The 19,982-nt window shown below is 42.8% G+C and overlaps 1 protein-coding gene across 23 annotated transcripts in view; it reads left to right on the forward strand.

Annotated features, from left to right (window-relative positions):
• AMMECR1 (AMMECR nuclear protein 1) overlaps positions 1-19,982 on the forward strand; it is a 109,610-nt gene that overhangs the window by 25,800 nt on the left and 63,828 nt on the right. For 20 of the 23 annotated variants that reach the window (XR_012589059.1, XR_012589053.1, XR_012589057.1 and 17 more), the window contains exons 2-3: positions 119-179; positions 422-953. Coding sequence is in view for 5 of the 23 variants with exons in the window: in XM_074600966.1 (XP_074457067.1) it covers positions 119-179; positions 422-953 (593 nt within the window). In the remaining 18 variants the exon portion in view is untranslated. Of the gene's footprint in view, positions 954-19,982 lie in introns of all 23 variants that reach the window. The other 3 variants (XM_074600969.1, XM_074600967.1, XM_074600971.1) reach the window with 2 other exon arrangements.

Consider the following 19,982-nt stretch of genomic DNA (forward strand, 5'->3'; position numbering starts at 1 on the left):
TTTAGCGGGGTGTTTTTAACCATCTCAAGGGCTTTGCCTCAGCCGTGCAGCTCCAGCGGAGCTCGTGTTTGTGGGTTTATTTTTATTTTGTTTTATTTTATTATTTTTTTTTTTTTAGCACGCGGGGTGGAGTTGCTCCACTTCCCTGGCAGAAGGAGGAGAAGAAGCGCGGGGGGGAGGTGAGAGGGGTGGCTCAGCGTGTGGAGGGGAGGGGAAAGGCTGCCAAGGCCCCGCCGCGGCCGCCACACCTGCGGGCCGCGCTGCCCCCTCAGCGCCGGCCCTGTCAGCCGGGGCCACTCACCGGGTCGCTCTAACACAGCTTTCTCTGTCTCCCCCCCCCCCCCATCTTCCTCTCTCTCCTGCTCCTCATTCATTCTTCCTCCCTTCCCGCCGCCTCCTTCCCGCCCCCTCCCCGTTGCAGGCGGAGCGGGCCCGGCAGGAGGCGGAGCGGGCCGCCGCACGTCCCCCGGCCGGTCGGCCGGCCCCCCCGCCATGGGTCGGAAGCGCTGCGTGGGGGGAGACGGCTCCAAGATGGCGGCGGGTTGCTGCGGGGTGAAGAAGCAGAAACTCTCCAGTTCCCCTCCCTCGGGCTCGGCCGGCCCGGGAGGCGGCGGCAGCGGCTCCCACTGCGGTGGGGCGGCGGCGGCGGGGGGCGAGCCGGGGGCGCTGCCCCCGCCGGGGGGCCCCCGCCTCAACGGCCTTGGGGGGCTGGCGGGGGGCGCCGCCGGCTGCGCCCTCTCCCCGCCGCTGCCGCCCAGCTGCGGCGGGGGCCCCGCCGGCCTCTCCCCGCCGGCCGCCTCGCTGCTCTCCTCCCCCGGCGCCGGTTCCGGCGGGCCCGGTTGCAGGAAGATGGTGGTGTCGGCCGAGATGTGCTGCTTCTGCTTCGATGTGCTCTACTGTCACCTGTACGGCTACCAGCCCCCGCGGAGCCCCCGCTTCACCAACGACCCCTAGTGAGTATCGCCGTCCGTGTCCCGGCCCGCCCGGCTCCCCCGCCCGGACGCCTCGCCCCGCACCATCCCCGCCGCCTCCTGCCCCTGTCCTCGCCTGGCCCCGCACGGCCCGCCTTGTCCCGGGGCCTGGCCCGCGGGCGCCCCCGCCCCGCGGCCGTGCGGGGAGCCGGGCTGCCCTCCCGCCCCCGGCTCGCGTCAGGGAGCGCCGCGCTGCCCCGGGGGCACGCCGCCGGGGGTCCTCCTGTGTATGGGACCCGCTTGTGGCATCTCCCCACCCACCCCCCCGTTCCCTGACACCCCAGCCTGGGCCATGGCTGTCCCTGCCCCGGCAGCGCCCTGCTGCCAACAGCCCGCCTTTGTGCCAGCGCGGGCTCCACGGGGACGATGTCCGACCGTGGGTGCTTCCTGCAGTCAGTGCCCGTTCCTGGTTTGTGCTTGGTAGCGCCTGAGTAGACTGCTTCCACGCTCGTTTCACCAGTAAGTCCTTACTGGGACCCCTTCACTAGGCGGCCTCTCTCTGTCTGTGTGTTCTGCATGAGCGCGGGCCTCTGCTTCACCGGTGTGGGATGGTGAGTACCCAGTGTAAGAGACCTGTCATGCAAATCCGGGTTTGTGAGCACTGGTGTACCGGTACGTTCCCTGTGCCAGGCACTCGTAACGCTGCTTCGGTCTCAAACTGTGCAGAGTCCTTGCTTTTGTAACAACCCCTGAAGATCACCTTAGACGTCCCGAGTCCCCAAGTAATCCACCACATCAGATTCCCAGAGTTTTGAACAGATCACATAAACACCTGTTACTCCCATCCTTCAGAGCCTCCACCAAGGGCCTGCTTTGTTCCCATCGCTGGCTGCTCTTGTTCAGTGTTTGTCTCAAACCCCATGCCCTCCTGCCTTCGGAAGTGACCTGTCAGGACGGCGTTGCCCAGCACGTCGGCACCCGCAGCTTGCCTGCGCCAGGGAACCGGCGTACTGTTGTAGATGGAGTTCAGCCACTTCAGGGAGTAACTTCTCTCTGACAGGAAGTTACTTCCTCTCAGCTGGGATGAGTTACCAAGTCGCTGCATGCTCCAAGTCTGTTTGAATGCAAAGTTAATGTAAGGTGTTGTTGGACAGTTTCCTCTGTTTTACTTTGCTTCTAAATGGGATGGAGCTCATGTGGTGAGTTTCTAAGCTTCAGCTGAGACTCGAGTGTGTTGGGCCTCCGGAGTGCATGCCACTTGTTTCCTTTTACGTATAGCATGACTGTTGAATCAGTGAGAACCCATACTTTACCAGTACTTAATGAATAGAAATCTTTTTGTCTGTGTCCTAGACGCTCGTGCACCCTCACCAATGCAAATGGTTATCATGCAATCCGTGTTTCATTAATGAGATGTAGTGTATGCTTCTTGGTGTTTAAAATAATGTAATGTATTAACGATCTTATTTGGAGTCCTTGCTGTTTCTAACACCCAGGATCTATACATCTCTTGCATACTTTCAGCTGCTGTCATGACAACCCAGATCTGTGGACTCCTACTTAACCTGCCACCCCAGCAAGTCTTCCCTATATGCTCTTCATAACTCCTATGTGATTACATCAGAGTACCAATAATGAAAGGAGGGCAGGGAGACTCCACTGTGAGTTTCTTTACCCAGGTGTTTTGTAAATATGTGTCTGTCCTTTTGTAGATACCAGCTGTTTAGGAATCACTGCTCTGAGTAGCCATTTTGCTTTGCATTGTCCTGTATCTGTTCTCCATCCCAGACCACTATAGGCTACAGCATCAACTTTGTGCTGTTTCACTGTTTCATTGCTGTAAGAGAGCTGAATTATGTCTCTGTCTCTCTGTAACAAAATATTACCTGGTTGTTGTTATGCTTTTTAATTGTATTGCAGGATGGTGTGTTGAACAGATTTGTGCTGCTGTCTCTGTTTTATTAGTGGAGGAAACTGAGGCAGGGGCGAAGATCTTGCCACTGAGATGTTTTCCAGTAAGCACTTTGATTCCTCTTAGTAACCAGTAGATGACTTCACCACTCTCCCGCTTCTTACTTTAACAAGAACAAAATAGCAGATTAAGTAAAGATTTGTATTTTTCTAAAATTTGTATGTGTGCTTAAGTTTTCTTCAGGTTTAGTTGCTAGACCTGGTGAAAAGTTGCTGCGTCAATGAACTTCTGAAAATGGCACTGCCATTAAAATTGGTGATATCATTTCTTCTTATTTCCATGCTTGTGCCAGCATGCACAGTTGTACAGATTGAGAAATGATCTAATCATAATTTTATTTTTTTCCATGGTTAGTTTTCACAGAGATTGGTTCCCTCTAGATCATTGCATGGCTTCATAAACACTTGTGCCTGCACAAGTGTGAGGTGGGAATAAGCAGACAGATGGCAGAACTGCTGCTTTCAGCAGCCTTGTGAGCTGATTATGTTTATGCAGTTGGGGAAGCAACTTTGAAAAAGTTTTTCAGTATTACATGTAAAATTCTAGGTCGGTGAATAAATGGCTCCTGCTAAATGTTCAGAGGCGGTATGACTTCTAGCATTCAAAAGATTTGCAGGCAGTCTTATCGATAACTGTGTAGCTCACAAAGGTATGGTATTGTCTTTGAAGCTGAACTTCTTCCTGTATAGTAAAAAAACCTGAATGAGAACTGGCATTTTTCATGGTATGTATGTTCCAGCTTTCTGCCTGGAATCCTTTTGGTGGTTTTGTCCGCAGACCAAAATATCTGTTCTAAGAGTAGTAGTCTAGAATAAGAGTTTGTATGTGAATTCTAGAAATATTTTTTTTAAATTGCATTAATTACAGGGAGGATGAGGGACCTGTAAGCAGGTATCCTCACGCAAGCATGACTCATATTCCTTGCAGGCCTTTGAACAATGAAACTGGGCACGATCAAAGAAAAGCAGGTGGGTGAATCACTTGGACAAGGGGTTCTGGTGTGTTGCCTTTTGAAGAAAACCTGCCTGTGACACCTCTGGATTTTTGTAACTTTTTCATGCCAAGATGAGGACCGCAGCAGGGCTCGAAGGGAAGGAAATTTGGAGCAGTTTGTAGGAATGAGAAGAAATGCCTGTTTTGAAAGGGTGCAGGTTTTGGAAATAGTTGGCATTTTCATATCTCTGACTGTAGTTCCTGAAGCACAAGGTATGGGGTGTTGGTCAAGGGTATGGCTGGGGAGCTGTTGCATTGGAGGGAGTGACTCATTCAGTCAAAGGAAGGTAGCCGGAAGATACTGAATCTGTCCAGCAGTGTTTTGGGTGAGAATAGGCTCAGCAAATCTTTCCAGCACAGGCTTCTGCTTCTCTTGTAGGCTTCCACTGATCTGCCAACATTTTACTCTATCACTGTCTTAATGGAAGAGCTTTCTTCCACCTATAATTTCACTTCACTTTGAGTTGGTCTCTAAGCCACCCCTTCCCTTCTTCACAGGATGTGTTCTGCAAAGCATGCACTTTCCCCTTCCTTCTGCTTGTGGTGGCTCTCAAACCATAGGTGCGTAAGGAATGTAAAAATTATCCTGGAGATGTGGAAGCTGACACAAAGTTTGAAAATTGCTACCCTAGATTAAAATTGTTGCTTATACAAAGTGTCATGTAGACACTGTTCTTGAAACTCAGTTTGATGAGTAAAATTATGGAACACTGCAATTGATTAAAAGCAGTTTTTTTAGAAGTGGCAATAGAAATAAATTGTAAGGGAGGGATACAGGAACAGTTGTAAAAGCATTTTGCCCCACTCATTTAGGGAGAGGGAAAACTGAGTAGCCTTTTTTTCCTGTGTTTCTTACCTGACAAATAACTTGCATCGCTTTATTTCCTTTCTGGTTTGGTCCTGTGCAACGCACCACATGACTCTGTGATTGCTGGAAACAATACCATGTCCAGCCCTCCATTGTGGAAGTGGAAAAGAGCCGCCCACCAGTGCGAAAGGGTTCACACTACTCACTGCTCTTTTTCTTCTAGTAGGGAAGTGTTTGAGCAGAACTGCAAGTGGGTGCAAGAGGGATGGGAAGGGTAAGTGTGTGAAGAGGAGTTCAGTTGAAGCTGTGCTGTGGGGAATGAGAACGACTTTTTTTCTTAAAGATTCTCACGTCTTTGCTCACTATAAAGATTTACTGTGGCACACAGAAATCATCCTTGGAGTTTTTGATCCTGCACAGTGTCTGCCTCAAGCTCTTCAGCTTACGTACTTAATTTATTGTTGACATCTTTGTGGGGCAGACACTGTATGGCTATCCAGCAGGCTAACTTGTTTGACAGTTGTTTGCTTCTTTTAGTCCCTTCCTGAAGGTTGCCTGCTAGTGAACAGAATTATTTTAGTGGCGACCACCCATAGTTTACACGATTTGTAAGGCAAGTCATTTGTTCTGCCCCTGTTACCTGGTACGTGGTACATGGTAATCAAGATTTTGCAGTTGGAATGGCTAATGTGGCCCGTGCTCTGCTTCCTGTCTGGCTGAGGAGCTCTTGGGAAAGATGTTTACCGTGAACGCCTTGCATCAAATGCCTAGATGATGGCTTGCTCATATCCTCCTCATCTGGCAGGAGGACTGTGCCAGAGGCATTAAATGGTGTGTGTAGCTGATCTCTGTACCTGTGGCAGATCTGGTGCTTTAGGGAAGCGTCAGACCCGCTGTGCCTGCGCAGGATGCCAGCCTTGGGCACACGCGGAGGCTCCAGCCATCAGACAGAAGTATTGCTGGCAACCACGTTCTTTGCCACAGGAATAATCTGTATGGCTTGGCCATCTTCTGTGATTGAAGGCCTCTGGATTAAAATAGTTGGACTAGATGATTGTTATAGGTCCCTTCCAACTGAAATATTGTATTCTAAATATTTTCTAGGCAATATCCATTCTTAACCTAAAGACTTAGCTTGAAAATCCTTCGGTTTCTTTCTTCAGTGATGACCTGTAGTGTTTTGCAGCAACTGTTCCATTTGTCTACAGGACAGAGATACAGATGTGCTGCGGTGTTGAGGTGCCTGACCTTTGTATTTCATTGTGTTTTCAGATCTAAGATCTAACACTTTACATATTCTAGAAGGGTATGGCGTAACAGTACTACACTACTTTTAATTCTTCGTTAGTGAAGTCTGGAGACGTTTAAATTCAGTTTAAAAATGTGGAGCAAGCTAGTCTTGTGCCCATTGGTTTTCACACTCTCAAAGTTGTGATTCTGCTCAGAGTGAGTATAAATTGACCCCTGTTGTTACTGGCCATCCAATTTTTTGCCTTAGTTACTGTGTCTCATTAACTATGTTGGCACTAGTGGTGGTCATTTGCTAGTAATTTAGATTGACATAGTTTAAAATCTTTTTGTACAGTCCCAAAGCTAATTTTTTCTTTCCAAAATGTTAAATTACTGCCTGATGCTTTCTTTTAAGGGATTGAAGAAAGATTAGGTTTGTCTGTAGGTGCGTAAATGTGCTTACATATACATGTAAATAAAAATCTTATGGTTTGCAAGTTCATAGGATTATATGCTTTTCTTAATTTCTTATTTCTTGGCTGCAGACCGACTTCCTTTTAGTTTCTACAACTTACTGTAATGTTTAAAATTGAAGCCTTGTGCTTGACTCCTCACTTGCCTTGGTATATGTTTCTTTACAAGCATTTTTGTGAAACTTTGCCTGGAAGCTTACCAAAGAATGAATTTCATATTTTCTTAAAAACTCCCAGTGTTTTTCCTCTGCAGTCCTTACTCAAGAGTTCAGCTGTACCTATTGACATTACTATGCTTGACATGAGAAGTTTGAAATTTTGTTGTTTCTTTGCAGGACTAAGTTGTATGGCATTGGAGACTTACTTGTGTGGCAGAGACAGTGCAATGATTTGTATTTATTGTCACACTCAGTAACATTACACAACAGCTATAATGATTGCTTGGTCATGGCTGAAGATCAACACCAGTCATAAAACAAAAAACGCAGCAACAAAACGCACAGACAGGGAGGTGTTCTCTGGTGTCTGTGTGTCTGTCTGACTTCATTCTGGTTTTCATGTGTATGTCATGTAGTTTTGTATAAGCTTCAGTATTTTCTTCTGACTTAACACGGTCTTTACTGCTGAATATCAAATGTTGGAATATGAAGTGGTGGTTCTTTCAGAGTGGCATTCTGCAGTAGACGTTTTTAAATACAGTGCAGTAGAAAATGTATATTTTGGCTGGCATTGGCAGTGCTCAGCAGGGAATTCCCAGCATATTTGAAAGCAGGACTGGTGAATGCATCTTGGTACAGCAGAGGAGGAAAAAGGATAAAGCTGCATGGCGTCAGAAAGAACTTACCTTTGCCGTCGTCTGGTATCATTGGTGAACTGAGTAAATACTGCTATGATAAACTCCAAATTGGATTAACTATAATTTGAGGGCTTTTTCCTTCATAAGCTCATTTTAGTGAGCTGTTCTTATGTTCAAATGAGGTAGTTTCTATTAATACGGGAGATCACATCATAGACAGTCTTAAGGATGGACCCTGGTTTTGTTTCTTCAGCTAAAAGCCGTCACCACAAAGTCATAATGAATGCCCTGATTCACTGCAATACTGGTTTTGCAGCAGTTAATTGCTCTCATACCCCTTGTAGGGTGAGGAGGAGTCAGCAGCCACCTCTCCCTGTGCCATCAGTCTGGTCATTCATTTTCATTGCCTCCTTTGTTTTAGTTACATCATATCTTTTGTCATGTTTTCTTTTTTTCTGTCTTGTACTGAAGATAACTTTCTGATAAAGATTTCTGTGCATTTTGAAAATTCAAATTTTGACATTGTTTTTGACATTGTATATTCCTATTTAACCTGTCTGCCTGTGAGAAAAATATAGTTTGGGTCTCGATTTGACTGACTTCATGTGCACATCTAACTCTAATATTCTCTGTTAGAAATTGTTGAGAAGTTCATGATTTAAGAATGCAAATATTTTATTTGGAGTTACTAAAAGAGTGCAAAGCTCTGCCTCCTCAGTTGTGAGTTAAACATGTTGTTTCTTACAACACCTTTATAATTGTAATGTTATCTAGCATTGAATACAAAACCAAGAGAAATCTAACATTGGTGCTTTTTTTTTGTCCTACCTGTTAAGAAACAAGTAGATACCGTCTAAGTGTAGGGACGGTTCTGTTATCAAGCCTTAAACTCCTTCCAGTAGTTACTGTTGTTGAAATCTGAGACATAACCAGGAAACAAAAGTTTGGAAAACCTTGCTAGCTCAGTTCACTTAGTTTACAGATCTAGGCGGTGACCAGTCAATGAATGAAATATATTTATCTAGTCTACAGTTTTTGCTTCTCTCAAGACTCATGGCATAATTAATGGAGCAAGCTCGTTATGCCAAGCTGTCTATTTTTACATTAAGTACTTGTTTACAGTTAACTGCAGGTTTTCCATAGCATCAAATTATTGTTTTCAGAAGTAAAAGTGCTAGTATGCTAACACAGAAATTGTTTGAGCCATTTCTGTGGTAAGAGTCTCTATGGAAGGCAGGAAAGATGCAAATTATTTAAAAATAATAGTAGACTCGTCAGAGTTTGGCCAATACAGAAACTGTTGCTAGGCTGGAGGCCAAAACAAGTCCAGTCAGGCCCTGACCCTCATTAGCAAAGTATTATGAAAATACTTGACCTTTTTTACTATGTTTATGCTCCTACGGAGTGGTGTATTATATTGGTACTCAGTTTAGCATTGCAAAATTTGCATTTAAAGAACAAGATGGGACAGCTCTACTCCAGTTAACTCGCAAATTCTGAAGAACATGTCCTTAATAACCAAGCATGTTAGGGAGTCCAATAGCTATAAAATAGAATGTAGCTGTTAAGTTGGTCCTAGAGCTGCATTCAGATAGCATGTAGTTAATAATTGGAACCTGGATTGATACGTTTATTTACTGACTGATAGATTTCCTTAGTGTTTGTTAGTGCTGTGGTGTATGCTGACTGACCAAAAGCTGTGGTGTCTTCCAGCCCAGCACTGTAAACAGCAGTCGGTATCTTCCCTAGGCTACTCATATGACCTTCATTTTCATAACGGGGAGCTTATTCAGTGAGATATTTGTTGCATTTGTCCCATCTCTTTGCTCCTGCTGTCCCCCCCCAAGGAACTGCATGTGTGTTTCTCTGCCTTATAGGATATGCCTTAAATGTTTGTGATCTGACTGGGCTTTGATAGCTTCCTGGAAGGCAGTGCTGCTTGTGACTATGCATATTGCTTTGCCACACTGAGTACTTGCAGTCAAGGTTATTAAAGTGCTAATTTCATGAGAATGACATCTTATGGAATGCAGAACAGCTCCGCTGAGTTGTGGCAAGGTCACTGGGACAGCAGCCGTATAGAGATGTGTATGTCTTCCCAGAGCACTCGTGCCTCTCTGTATTACAGGGAGTGAGTTCTCACAATCCTTAATGGCATAGAAAATCTCATTTTATGCCCTTCTTTCCATTAGCTTGAACTCTGTGGCATTTTTGGCAAGGCCCTGCCTAGGGCTGTGGTGTTTATAATATATGAGCCATAGACATACTCCTGTAATTTATCCTTTGCCCCTCTGCCAGCAAAGATGTCTCCTCTCCAGGCTTTGCTGGCACATGATGGTTTCCAGCATCTGTGACGCTGCCTCCTTTACTGGGTGGTGCTCGGAGTCCATGTTTGAAACAGAAGAGAAAGGAGGAAAGGACCCTTGTCATAATCCTCTTCTAATCAGGACCAGAATTGCTTCTGCTTCATCCTTTACAGGGAGTTAAATCACTTTCCTTGTTTTCCATGTGGCATTTTGCACAGAGATGAGAATTATGTGGATGAAGGTCTAGAGTTCGTGAGTTTTAGGTGCATTAAGAAAGGTGGAAAAAAGTGTGTGATCCTCTGCTGATGGGCAACAATTTGGGCCAACTAAGTAAATCTGATGGCTTACAGCCCCTTTTCCAGGTGACTGTGAGAACATAAGGATTGGGTGCCATGCCATTTTCTGTATCCAGTGAGTGAGGACAAGGATAAGTTCAGCTGCCAGTGAGTGACAAGTTGCAAGGCAGTTCTTCTCTGTATAAATACATGTGCTAAAATGCTGACTCTTGGGGAAGATGATGTGTTAGGTAGAGGTCCCTTGTAAGCTTTATAAGGAGGAAAAACATTTTTTTTAGTCCTTAGTACTTCAATTTGACTGCCACATTAAGCAGGCAATGGATGCCAGTCAGGAAAGTGTTGCACCAGGCTTCTCTAAATAGTCTTTCTGCAGAGAGGGTATTGGACGCTGAGGAGGTGGTTGAAAAACCCACAGAAAAGGTGTAGTCATAGTGAGGAGAGAAGCCCTCTTCAAAGAGTGCTGCAGTGCCCGAAGGGAGGTGAGTAACTGCAAATGATGTATCGCTTACGCATGAGGGAAACAAAACTTCTGGAAGCCACTGGCCCAGATGAAAAACTGCAAGCCAGGCGGTAGAAGGCAAGGTCTTTCAGTGCAGTGTTGTACAAGCAGTTATCCAAACTCTGAAGAACCAAATGAAAATGTCATATTAAAACTAATCCCTATTAACATGCGGATAGAACGTGAAATTCCAGTGATTAGACTCACTCTTCCTTAAGAAATAGCAGCATAATTCTGACTCTGGTTCAGTTCAACTGGAACTGAAAAGTAAACAGATAGAGAAGAGGCAGGTGGCAAAAGTCTCATGTGTGATACTTGCCACCATAGTATCTGAATGTCTGTAACATACTGGGAATAAGAGTTGAAAGAAGATAAAGATTGGTGCTGTTCATTTGGAAGGAATGCTGGGTAAAACCAAGCATTAAATATAAGGGGTTATAAAGAAGGATAAATAGAATACAAATTACCTTTATTTTATTTCACAGAAAAAAGATTCAGGTGAGACAAATACTCCCATGTACTCTTACCATTGTGGTCTCTTTTCTCCTCAAGGATGAATTATTGTGGTCTGCTGTTCTTGGACTGTATTTTAACATAGAAATCTAAACCACTGCAAAAAGTAGTTCCCAGTAGTGCCTCTTTTTGGGAAAATATGAAGCCTGTGCTTCAGGTTATTTGTTGCCAGCTGCTGTTTTGTTTTTGGAGTTTTTTCCCTTTTTTAATTTTGGAGGATTTCAGGGTGTTAAGTTTTTTTACATACATAATGTAAGTGGCTTGGAATAACCTACTCAAAGACTGCCTACTGTCCTATACTGTTCTGCTAACTTAATTGTGTTTTCTTCCTCTTCAAACGTGTTCGAGATGCTCAGCAACAAATGAGTCTTATTTGTCATAAGCTGAAAGTAGTTACACTAGACAGGATAGATGAAGATAGAAGAAGGTGATGAGCACTCTGCTGCTAGAATGTGTTTTATGCTAAGTGGTTGGAAATAAGAAACTTTTGTCCCTGCTAAGTCAGTGGGCTATTCCTGAATGGTTCCTGGTACCATTGGTTCTGTAAATTTTTGCAGCCTGTTTGAGACTGTCAAAATCCATAAATTGAATTATGTAGGCTATAGGTCTGGTTATTTCTGAAGTTTTTACTGAAATTTTGTCTTGGTTAAAAAAAAAAACAAATCTACTTGGTTTTTTTTTTTCCCCCCCAAGGAAAGGTGCTAAGCCATTGAGACATGCTTACGCATTATTTCATCTTAAAAGTCTGTAGGCTACAAATTGGGTGTGTGAGATAATTACTCTTCCTCTAAGCAGGAGTCATCTAAATGTATGGATCACAGACGTACATCCAAAAGTTAGGCAACATAAGCATAATATGCTTTCTTGGTTGTCATTTTATGTAGAATGTTTAGTGGAAATTGCTCTGGAGGAGAAAACTAGAGCAGTCCAAGAGTGGTCTCTGACACTTTGGTATTAAAGTTTAGGTTTTTGGAGGTGCCAGAAACTTCTTGGAAGAGGCCATTGCAGAGAGATCAGTAGTCTTCAGATTGTTCCACAGATAAGGCCTCTATTTGTTTTTAAGTGATTGGATTAGTCTAGAAAGAAACTGGTAATCTTACATAAAAACATCGGCCATTGGACCTCTGAGTGCTTCTGGAGTTCTGCAGGTTCTGCCCAACTTCTCTGTATGCAAGTTATTAGAGGAGGGAAGAGTGACTTAAAGGATAAATTACTGCAGTGAGGTTTGGAAGACTTGTGTTTTATTCCTGACTGTGTCACTATGGTGGACAAACCTTGGTAAGACCCTCAATCTCTCTACCTTGTGTTCTTACTGGAAAAAAAAAAAAAGGTACCTCAGCCTACTTTTCTTTGTTAAGTTTGTAGTGTAGTAACTGTAGAAAGAGAAGGCAGGGTAGCAAGGAAGGTACATGCAGTGACCGTATAATGATACTTCCTCAAATATTTTTCTAGTCTTCAGGAACTTGCAGTTTGGGATGTCTTTTATCAGTAATCCTCGCTGACACCCCACCCTCCCAGCAACGGGTAGATTATAACGAAATTTTAATGAGGCAAAGTTGCGAGGAAGATCAGAATGCTATACAGGAATGATTGAAATACTTCAGGGGCTATACTGTTAGAAATGGGATGATAATCAATATTTTATAGAGCAGCTTCATGTACTTCAGGAGTAATTAAAAACTGATTCTGTAAGTCAGGAGCTTGTTTCTCTCCTTAGTGATTTCCAGGTATTACCAGTTGACTGCCAGTTGTCTCTTAGCCTTCATTATGCAACAGATACATAAAGGGCAAGTGGCTATTTTAAAGATAAATTATGAGTAAAAATAGGAAAGTATTAAATACAATTGTACAAGAGAGTGGCTGAGATATTACTTGTAAAACTATGGTTCTGCTTCTCTCAGGAGAAAGACATTTCTGTTTGCAGAGCAGGGCAGACAGAGTGCCTGGAAGAAGTGTGAGATCAGCTTGCAAAGGAAGATGAGAAGAGCTGAGCTGCTTTAGAGGATCAGAACAATAGCTGAGAGGTACAAAATTTGATTGGGGGGCAGTGTGTATATGTATATATACATACACCAGTATGTATATAAGTTTGTGTGTGCATATGTAGGTGTATATATAGGAAGAGAAAGACAAAGGGACACAAATGAACTGTTTAAACTAGATGACAGTACTGCCAGAAGAACCAAAGGATATAAAATGACTTTGAATAAGTTTTAGATTTAGAGTGTAAGGTTTCTGCTTAGTGGAGTAGTATGGCTTTATAGTAACTTTTAATAGGATTAGCAGGGGCAAGCAATCCAAATAGTTTAGACAGATCTTTAATACTTCATGACAAGAAATATATGATGCATTGCATTTGGTAGTGAGCTTAATAGATTTGATAGTTTAAAAGGTCCCTCATTCTTTCTGAGTTCACTGGAGTGGGTTTGGGCTTTAGGCATCAGTGTGGGGTTTTTTTTCCTTCTCATGGTCCCGCTTTGGAAGGGGACTGATGGATGGCGATAATCCTGGTCCCTTAGTTGCTTCTGCTTTGGTGATGTGTTCTAGATTGAGAAAGCTTTTGGCGATGAAGTTCTCAAAGATTGAAGAAGTTAGTTTTGCCATTGAAAGTCTCTAATTATCAGGCTATTGTGGCAAAGCATATCTTCTCTATATCATATTAATGTCAGTTTATTTCTGGCTTAAAAATTCCTCTTTTCTTTTTTTTTTTTTTAAATTGACATCTGCAGACACTGCTAAATTGTTCATGTCCTCTTGTACAGCCATAGTAGTTAGTAATGAGCCACAGTTACTTGTGACATGGAAGTTCAATGCTGTCACTAATAGCTTCTGTGTCTGAATATGGTGATAGGTCTCTTAAACGGTGACACTGGTGCTTTTTTTTTTTATTTTAAAGAAAATATTACTTCATATCTTATCTCCAAGGACTGTTAGATGAACTCTCTGTAGGCAGCTTCTGATAGAAAGTGGAACAACATTTTTGAGGAGATTATTTGTTTCAGTGTGAGTTCAGAGATGCCCAGGTTGGCTCTCTGTTGCGTGTTTAGGTCTAGCAGGACCTAAACTAACTTAGCAAATGGGGTTTGGTTTCTAATAAACTGTTCTTTGCACGCTTCTTCTGGCTTGAATAAGATTTATGTCTGTCTTGAGGTGGAAATGAATAGAGGTAAACGTTGGTCAATAACAGAGCTCTGTGGAGGTAATGAATTTGGAGAATGTTATGTGTATAAGTAATTTTTCACTGAATTGGAACTGAACCATAACTCGTAATGGTTCATGTTGAATAGGGAATGGGGATATTGCTTTTCTGAACACAGTATATTTGCTGTTAGTAAGAAGGATTGCCAAAATAAAACCCAAGGAAGTGACAATTCAAATGGCAAACAAAGTATTTGTTGAGCAGTAATTTTTTTTAACTAGTGGTACTGGAGGCTTTATTACTTGACTTCAGCCAAATAACAAAATGGATTTTTGGTTTGCGCAGCAATTCGTGACAGCAAAGAAATGGAGTGGTTTAGGAGCACAGGTTCTATGAAAGGGAGTAACGGGGAGCTGAAATGACAGGCTCACCCTGAGGTATCTGGGGAAGTCGGGGCTTCTGCATTTACTTTGAGATGTCAGAAGGCTTCAAATTGATAGGTTTTGAAATTGTGGTACGTGAACAACTTTTTAAGCAAAGCTGAGTTTTGGAGAGATTTCTGTTTGGTGGGTTTTTTTAAAAAATAAAACCAAACCAGAAGAGTGAGCAGGTGATTATTGCTTCCACAGCTGATAATATGTTTATTGTTTATCAGTGTTTTTAAATGGTTGTTCTTCTCTTTCCCCTCATCCCAGTTGAGGTTTCCTCCATCAACTGAAGGATGGCCACTGCTACCTGTGTTTTGGGCTTGGATGCAGTTGAGTGAGTGGTTACCTCTAAGGAGATAAAACGATGGTCAAAGGAAGAGTTTGACCTCGCACCATGAGGTAAACTGCTGAGATGGAACGTGCCACCTCCTGTTCGCAGGTATGGTCTGGCACAGAGCTGAGTGCTATTGTTGGAGCGGATGCTGTACCTACCAGTGGCTGTACCTGAACAAAGTCATGTATGTAAATCCATGCTTTAGTTTTCAGTAGAACTTGCCAATTACGGTGTAGACCCACCTGTCACAGGTTACTGAAAGAAAAATGGGTGCCAGCCTCCAGCACTCGGGTCTGGTGAATAAGAATTACAGCCTGGAGTCTAATCAGTGAGTGAGACTATAGTTGAATTCTTCTGCCTTAGAAAAGGTGAAAATAGGAGGCCTGGCACCTTGAAGCAATGCACTGAGAAATCCAAAACGGAACAACTTAGACCTCTCTGTTGTTTTCAAGGAATTTATAGCCTTTTTTTATAGTCCTTTAAAAGCCATCTACCATTATAAATGTGTTGATTTTAAAAATAAATAGACAGTAGGATGGTTGAATCTTTAGTCTTCTGGAATAAAGATATATCTTCAGTTGTTTGGCCTTTAGAAACTTCATTGACTAACAAATATACAGATTTAATAACAACAAAATAATATTGCCCTTTAGGTCAGTGATTTGGTCCACAGCTGTTTTATTTCAGTTAATTCCCAGAATAATGATTGAATTGTGGTGTTGTGGGATCTGCTCGTGGTAGTGAGTTGTTTGGTATACCAAATAACTACCTTTAACAAAACTAGCAATTTTATACTATATATTTTTGTGACAGAGTTGTAGCATACAGTATTTTCAGAGAACTCCAGTACTTTACTTTTAAAAGGCTGTACATATTCTACCGGTGAACAGTATAGTTGTAATTTTGTCTGAGAGAGCTTCAGAAACGCGTAATTTTCAAAGTTAATTTGAAAATGTACTTACCAGTTTATGAAAGCAAAAAGTTATCTAGTGAAGGAAAACAAAATGTGAACACACAGGTTTTAATGCATGAAAATTAAAACACACCCTGGTTATTTTCCAGTGTTTCCAGCATGATGAGATGGTTTTTGAAATTCAGTTTTGACATTTGAAGGGATATTACTGAAGGTGTTCTGTACATAGTTAGGAGAGACTGTTTGTATTTCATGTGGTGTTTGAGGGAATATTTAATTTTAGAAATAAATGTTTAAGCTTTTTTGTGGAAACATTGTAGTCTCTTTGCTTGAGGTTAATTCTAGGTCTTCCAGAATTTTGTTTTCCTTTAGTATTGTTAGTGTTGAATAGCTATTTTATGCAGTGTGTTTGTATCCTGCAAGCCACTTGAATGACATTGTAGAGCTGGACTGTAGTTTCACAATCTGACTTCACTCACATACCAAATCTGTTGCAGGCATAATTAATGGTGTGACTGTAGTCTGCTGGATTGGGGAACTAATGTGGGTTAAATGTAACTTTTGGATGAGCCTGCATGCCCACGGCAAACAAAACATCCTCATATATGTGCCCCACACGCTCACTTGTACCACTTGAATTGATCAGTGTATGCTTGCTGTGCTGTTTCTGCTTGATAAGTCAGCAGCAGATACTCTACTGCTTTTTGTTAGGTTATTTTTTTGCTGAGTTGTAAGATTTTTTTTTTTTTTCCGAGTCTTTTAGCATGCTAAATGCCAGAGGTGGCTTAAGGGATTGGGTCTTCCTGTGCAGTCTGGGAAGAGGTGGGACCCTTGCAACCAGACATTATTATTTTTAGGCTGCCGAGAACTGCAGCTTAAGTTGCTTTAGCCTGGATTTGTTGTCTGCACTGAGAATGTAACTGCTCTCCCGGTTGAGACCATTAGCCTGCTATTGTCTCCAGCAGTGCTGAAGACATCAGTGGAGAGAAATACCTGAGTTTCAACCTGATTTTTTTTTTTTTTTTTGGTGTGTGTGTGGACTCACCTCAGTGACTTTTTCTAGCGTCTGACACCATCAGCACATAGATTGGTGCCTGTGAGTACATACAGAAGCTATGGAAGAAGCAGCAATCATATGACAATCTTCCTTTTGTGTATTGCCAATCGTTTGCCCTACATCCAATTCCCCAGTCGTAAGAACAAAGCTTACAGGCTGGAATATAAGGCTAAACAAGGTTATGGGATTTTATTTTTTTTCCCCCCTGCTGAGTTCATCTGGGTGCATCACGGTGCTTTTAAGCACGTAGTTGCAAACACTGCAATGTACAGCAAACCTGCGCATTGTGGCTTTAAGCTGGTGAAGTTTGCCAGGAGCCTGCAACGTGTAGCAGAGGAACATGCAAACCCTTGCAGAAAGTCCTGTGCCCTTTTTGGGTGGCTGAAATTACACTCTACAAGTTTTTTCCAAAACAATCCTGATTGATCCCTTCCATAAGACTGTCTGGTTTTTAACCCAGGTATTCAGTGAATCCAACAGCTCAGTCCCCAAATTCAGAGGGATATGTAAGCTGGCACCAGCTGGGGGGAAGAGTAGTGGTCTTGATAGGATTTCCATTTACAGAAGCTGTGCATACTCTTTCCAACAGACTGCAGTTGTCTCTGTGCACAGTGATCTGATTCACTATTACTTTGCAGGGATGGAAATCACATTTGCATTTCTGTAGTGCGAGTCCCTTTAGTGTCTTTTGTGTGCACTGGAGTTACAGTGGCAACCTGTTGCCCAGCAGTTCTTCAGTTTCAGGTTTGGAGTTGTCCTGAAAGTGCCTAGCCTAGGTGAACTATGTCTGCCTTCTCTGTTCAGCCTAATGCCTCCTCTGTACTTAATTCAAACTGACCTAGTCCCTCTGACCTATATACCATAAAGATAGGTGTGAAAATCTCCCCAGTTTCTTCACCAGTAAAGACTGGGAACAGAGTACGCAGTGAGCTGCTCTGCATTGGTGCCGTCATCCCTGTATCCCTTTTTCACCTTGGTCTGCAAGAGATCCTCCTGTTTTTTCTAGTTGGTTTCCTGCTTTTGATGTAGTTAAGTAACTTTGCGAGGTGCTACCCAAACATTTTTAGTTCGTTATTGCGAGGTGCTACCCAAACATTTTTAGTTCATTATTTACTGTTTACTTTTGACCTACCATGTGTCTTTATAATCTCTTCCATTCTCATTAGGCAAGCTTTCTGTTTTTAAAAGCTGACCTCTCCCTGATGCCCTCCTTAACTTCCTTATTCAGTCATGCAGGGTGTAGGCTTTTGTTGTTGGGATTGACGTATTCTTTTGACTACTTTTTTTTTCTCTTCTAACTGTGGTGAATGTTTTACCTGGTCTTTTAATACAGAATTTTGTCTGCTTTAGGTTTGTTTTCTTTCAATTTTTTTTTTTCTGGGGGGTGGTTGTTTTGTTTTTAACAGCCTCCAAGCTGTTGCAGTCTCTTTGCTGTTTGGATTGTTCCCTTTAGGGTTGTGTGTGTTTGGGTTGGTTGGTTTGTTCGTTTGGGGTTTTTTTGAGGGGGGAATGGGTTGGGAGGATTACTAATTATTTACATTTTTTTACACTCTTCCCTTTCTTGAAATTCATTATCCATGTGCCAAATATTTTTATGGCCTGCTGTATTCAACTACAATGTTGAAATAGAATTACATTGAAGGCACAGTTACAGAGCAGCTTTCCTATTGATATCTTTTAACTAGGTCTTGTGTAGCACTCAAAACCAAACCAAAAATGGCATCTTGTCACATAGGTCCTAACGCAAATTTCCAAGGATCAGTCATTACTTGCAGGGGAAAAAAATTCTTTATATGTCATTCTGTTGAGGCACAGGGTACACTTTATCTCAGGAGATTTCAGTTGCCTGCTGTTATTACCTTTCCTAAACTTGCAATTTTATAATCTCCCTGAACTAGTAGTGCAGTTGATGATACGTCTTTATTACTTGATTATGCAGCTTCTACCAGAAGTAGTTCATTGGGCTTCTCTTCTCCTGTAATAATTGATGCCATTAAATGTTATGTCCTTCACATACAGTGCGATCCCCCACCTGCCTATGGTTTGTCATTCCTGTTGGAATTTCTGAGCAGGCTGGTAGCCTCTCAGCATTATACTGTATTGGTTTGTCCTCCTTCCACCAAGTCTTGGAGATGCTTGTTACTTCAAGGGTGTCAGGTGAGGCCAAGCATTTGGGCTTCCCATGTGTTACTTCTGAAATTTCTAGCAGTAGCATAGCAGTGTTTGTAAGTTCCAAAACTCTTATTAGCATGCCAGCCTGGCTGACTCTGGCATGATTAATGTGCATGAATAACAAGTTCTTCCTGTTCCCATAATGCCTAAATCCTTTCCCTCTGTATCATTGACCTCCTATCTTAGCCTTCCGCTCAGGCTTTGCATGTGGAAATGGCAGTGTTTCAGAAAATAAAGCCATGAAAATCCTGAATGTAAGTCTTCTGCCCAGTGACTTGAACTTACTCTCCAGAGCATCTATCCGGTGCTTCCATACACTACTGTTAGTAGCATGGATCCTGTGCACTACTGTTTTCTTTGATGAATCACCAAGTAGTTGGTGTAGATGCCCTGAGAGGTTACTACAGCTGCATCTGATGGGTGGTGTGCCACCTGGTTGTCAGATGCCACAAACACAGCTAGCTGTGTGTCTAGCAAAGTTGTCCAATACCCCTGCCTGCTTCTTCCTAGTCTTTTAAGTCTGTTTGCTACAACAAGGAGGATCCCTAGTTCAACAGGACACAGTAACGTCAGCTGGAGGGTGGATTGTCTCTACGAGATTAACTCTGACCCAACTTATGACCACATGAATGCTTGAGATGGCAAAAGACGTGCTGGAGCATGGAACAGAAACCAAGTAGGCAATATGAGAGCACCTTTTTCAGTGGCATTGCTAGTTATCGATTGTAAAATGACAGTAAGGTTCATGTGAGGCAGTGTTTTTTTTTTTTAAAAAACTTTTTATATTTGTTCCCTTGTATCAAAAGCATAACCCTAAACTTATCAGTCTTAGAATATAAAAAGTGCATTTTTTTAAAGCAAAATTACTGTATTGTAGATGCCATCTCTGTATCTGCGTCAACTTGTGTTTGATAAGAGACAGGGAAAGAACTGATGTCCCACATGATGATCAGCTTAGCCCTGTGTGTTGTCCCCCAGGGATGGCCAATGGCAGATACTGCTGGAAGAGCATAAGAACAGGGAAGGCCTGTAAAGATACTGCTGTATCCTCCAGTAATTTCCTATACTAGAGTTAGTGTCTTTGTGTTTATTGGTTGTTTAATTGTATGGCTAGTGACAGCATGTAGTAACCAGTATGATAC

Source organism: Larus michahellis, chromosome 9, assembly GCF_964199755.1.
Source record: "Larus michahellis chromosome 9, bLarMic1.1, whole genome shotgun sequence".
Classification (NCBI taxonomy): Eukaryota; Metazoa; Chordata; class Aves; order Charadriiformes; family Laridae; genus Larus; species Larus michahellis.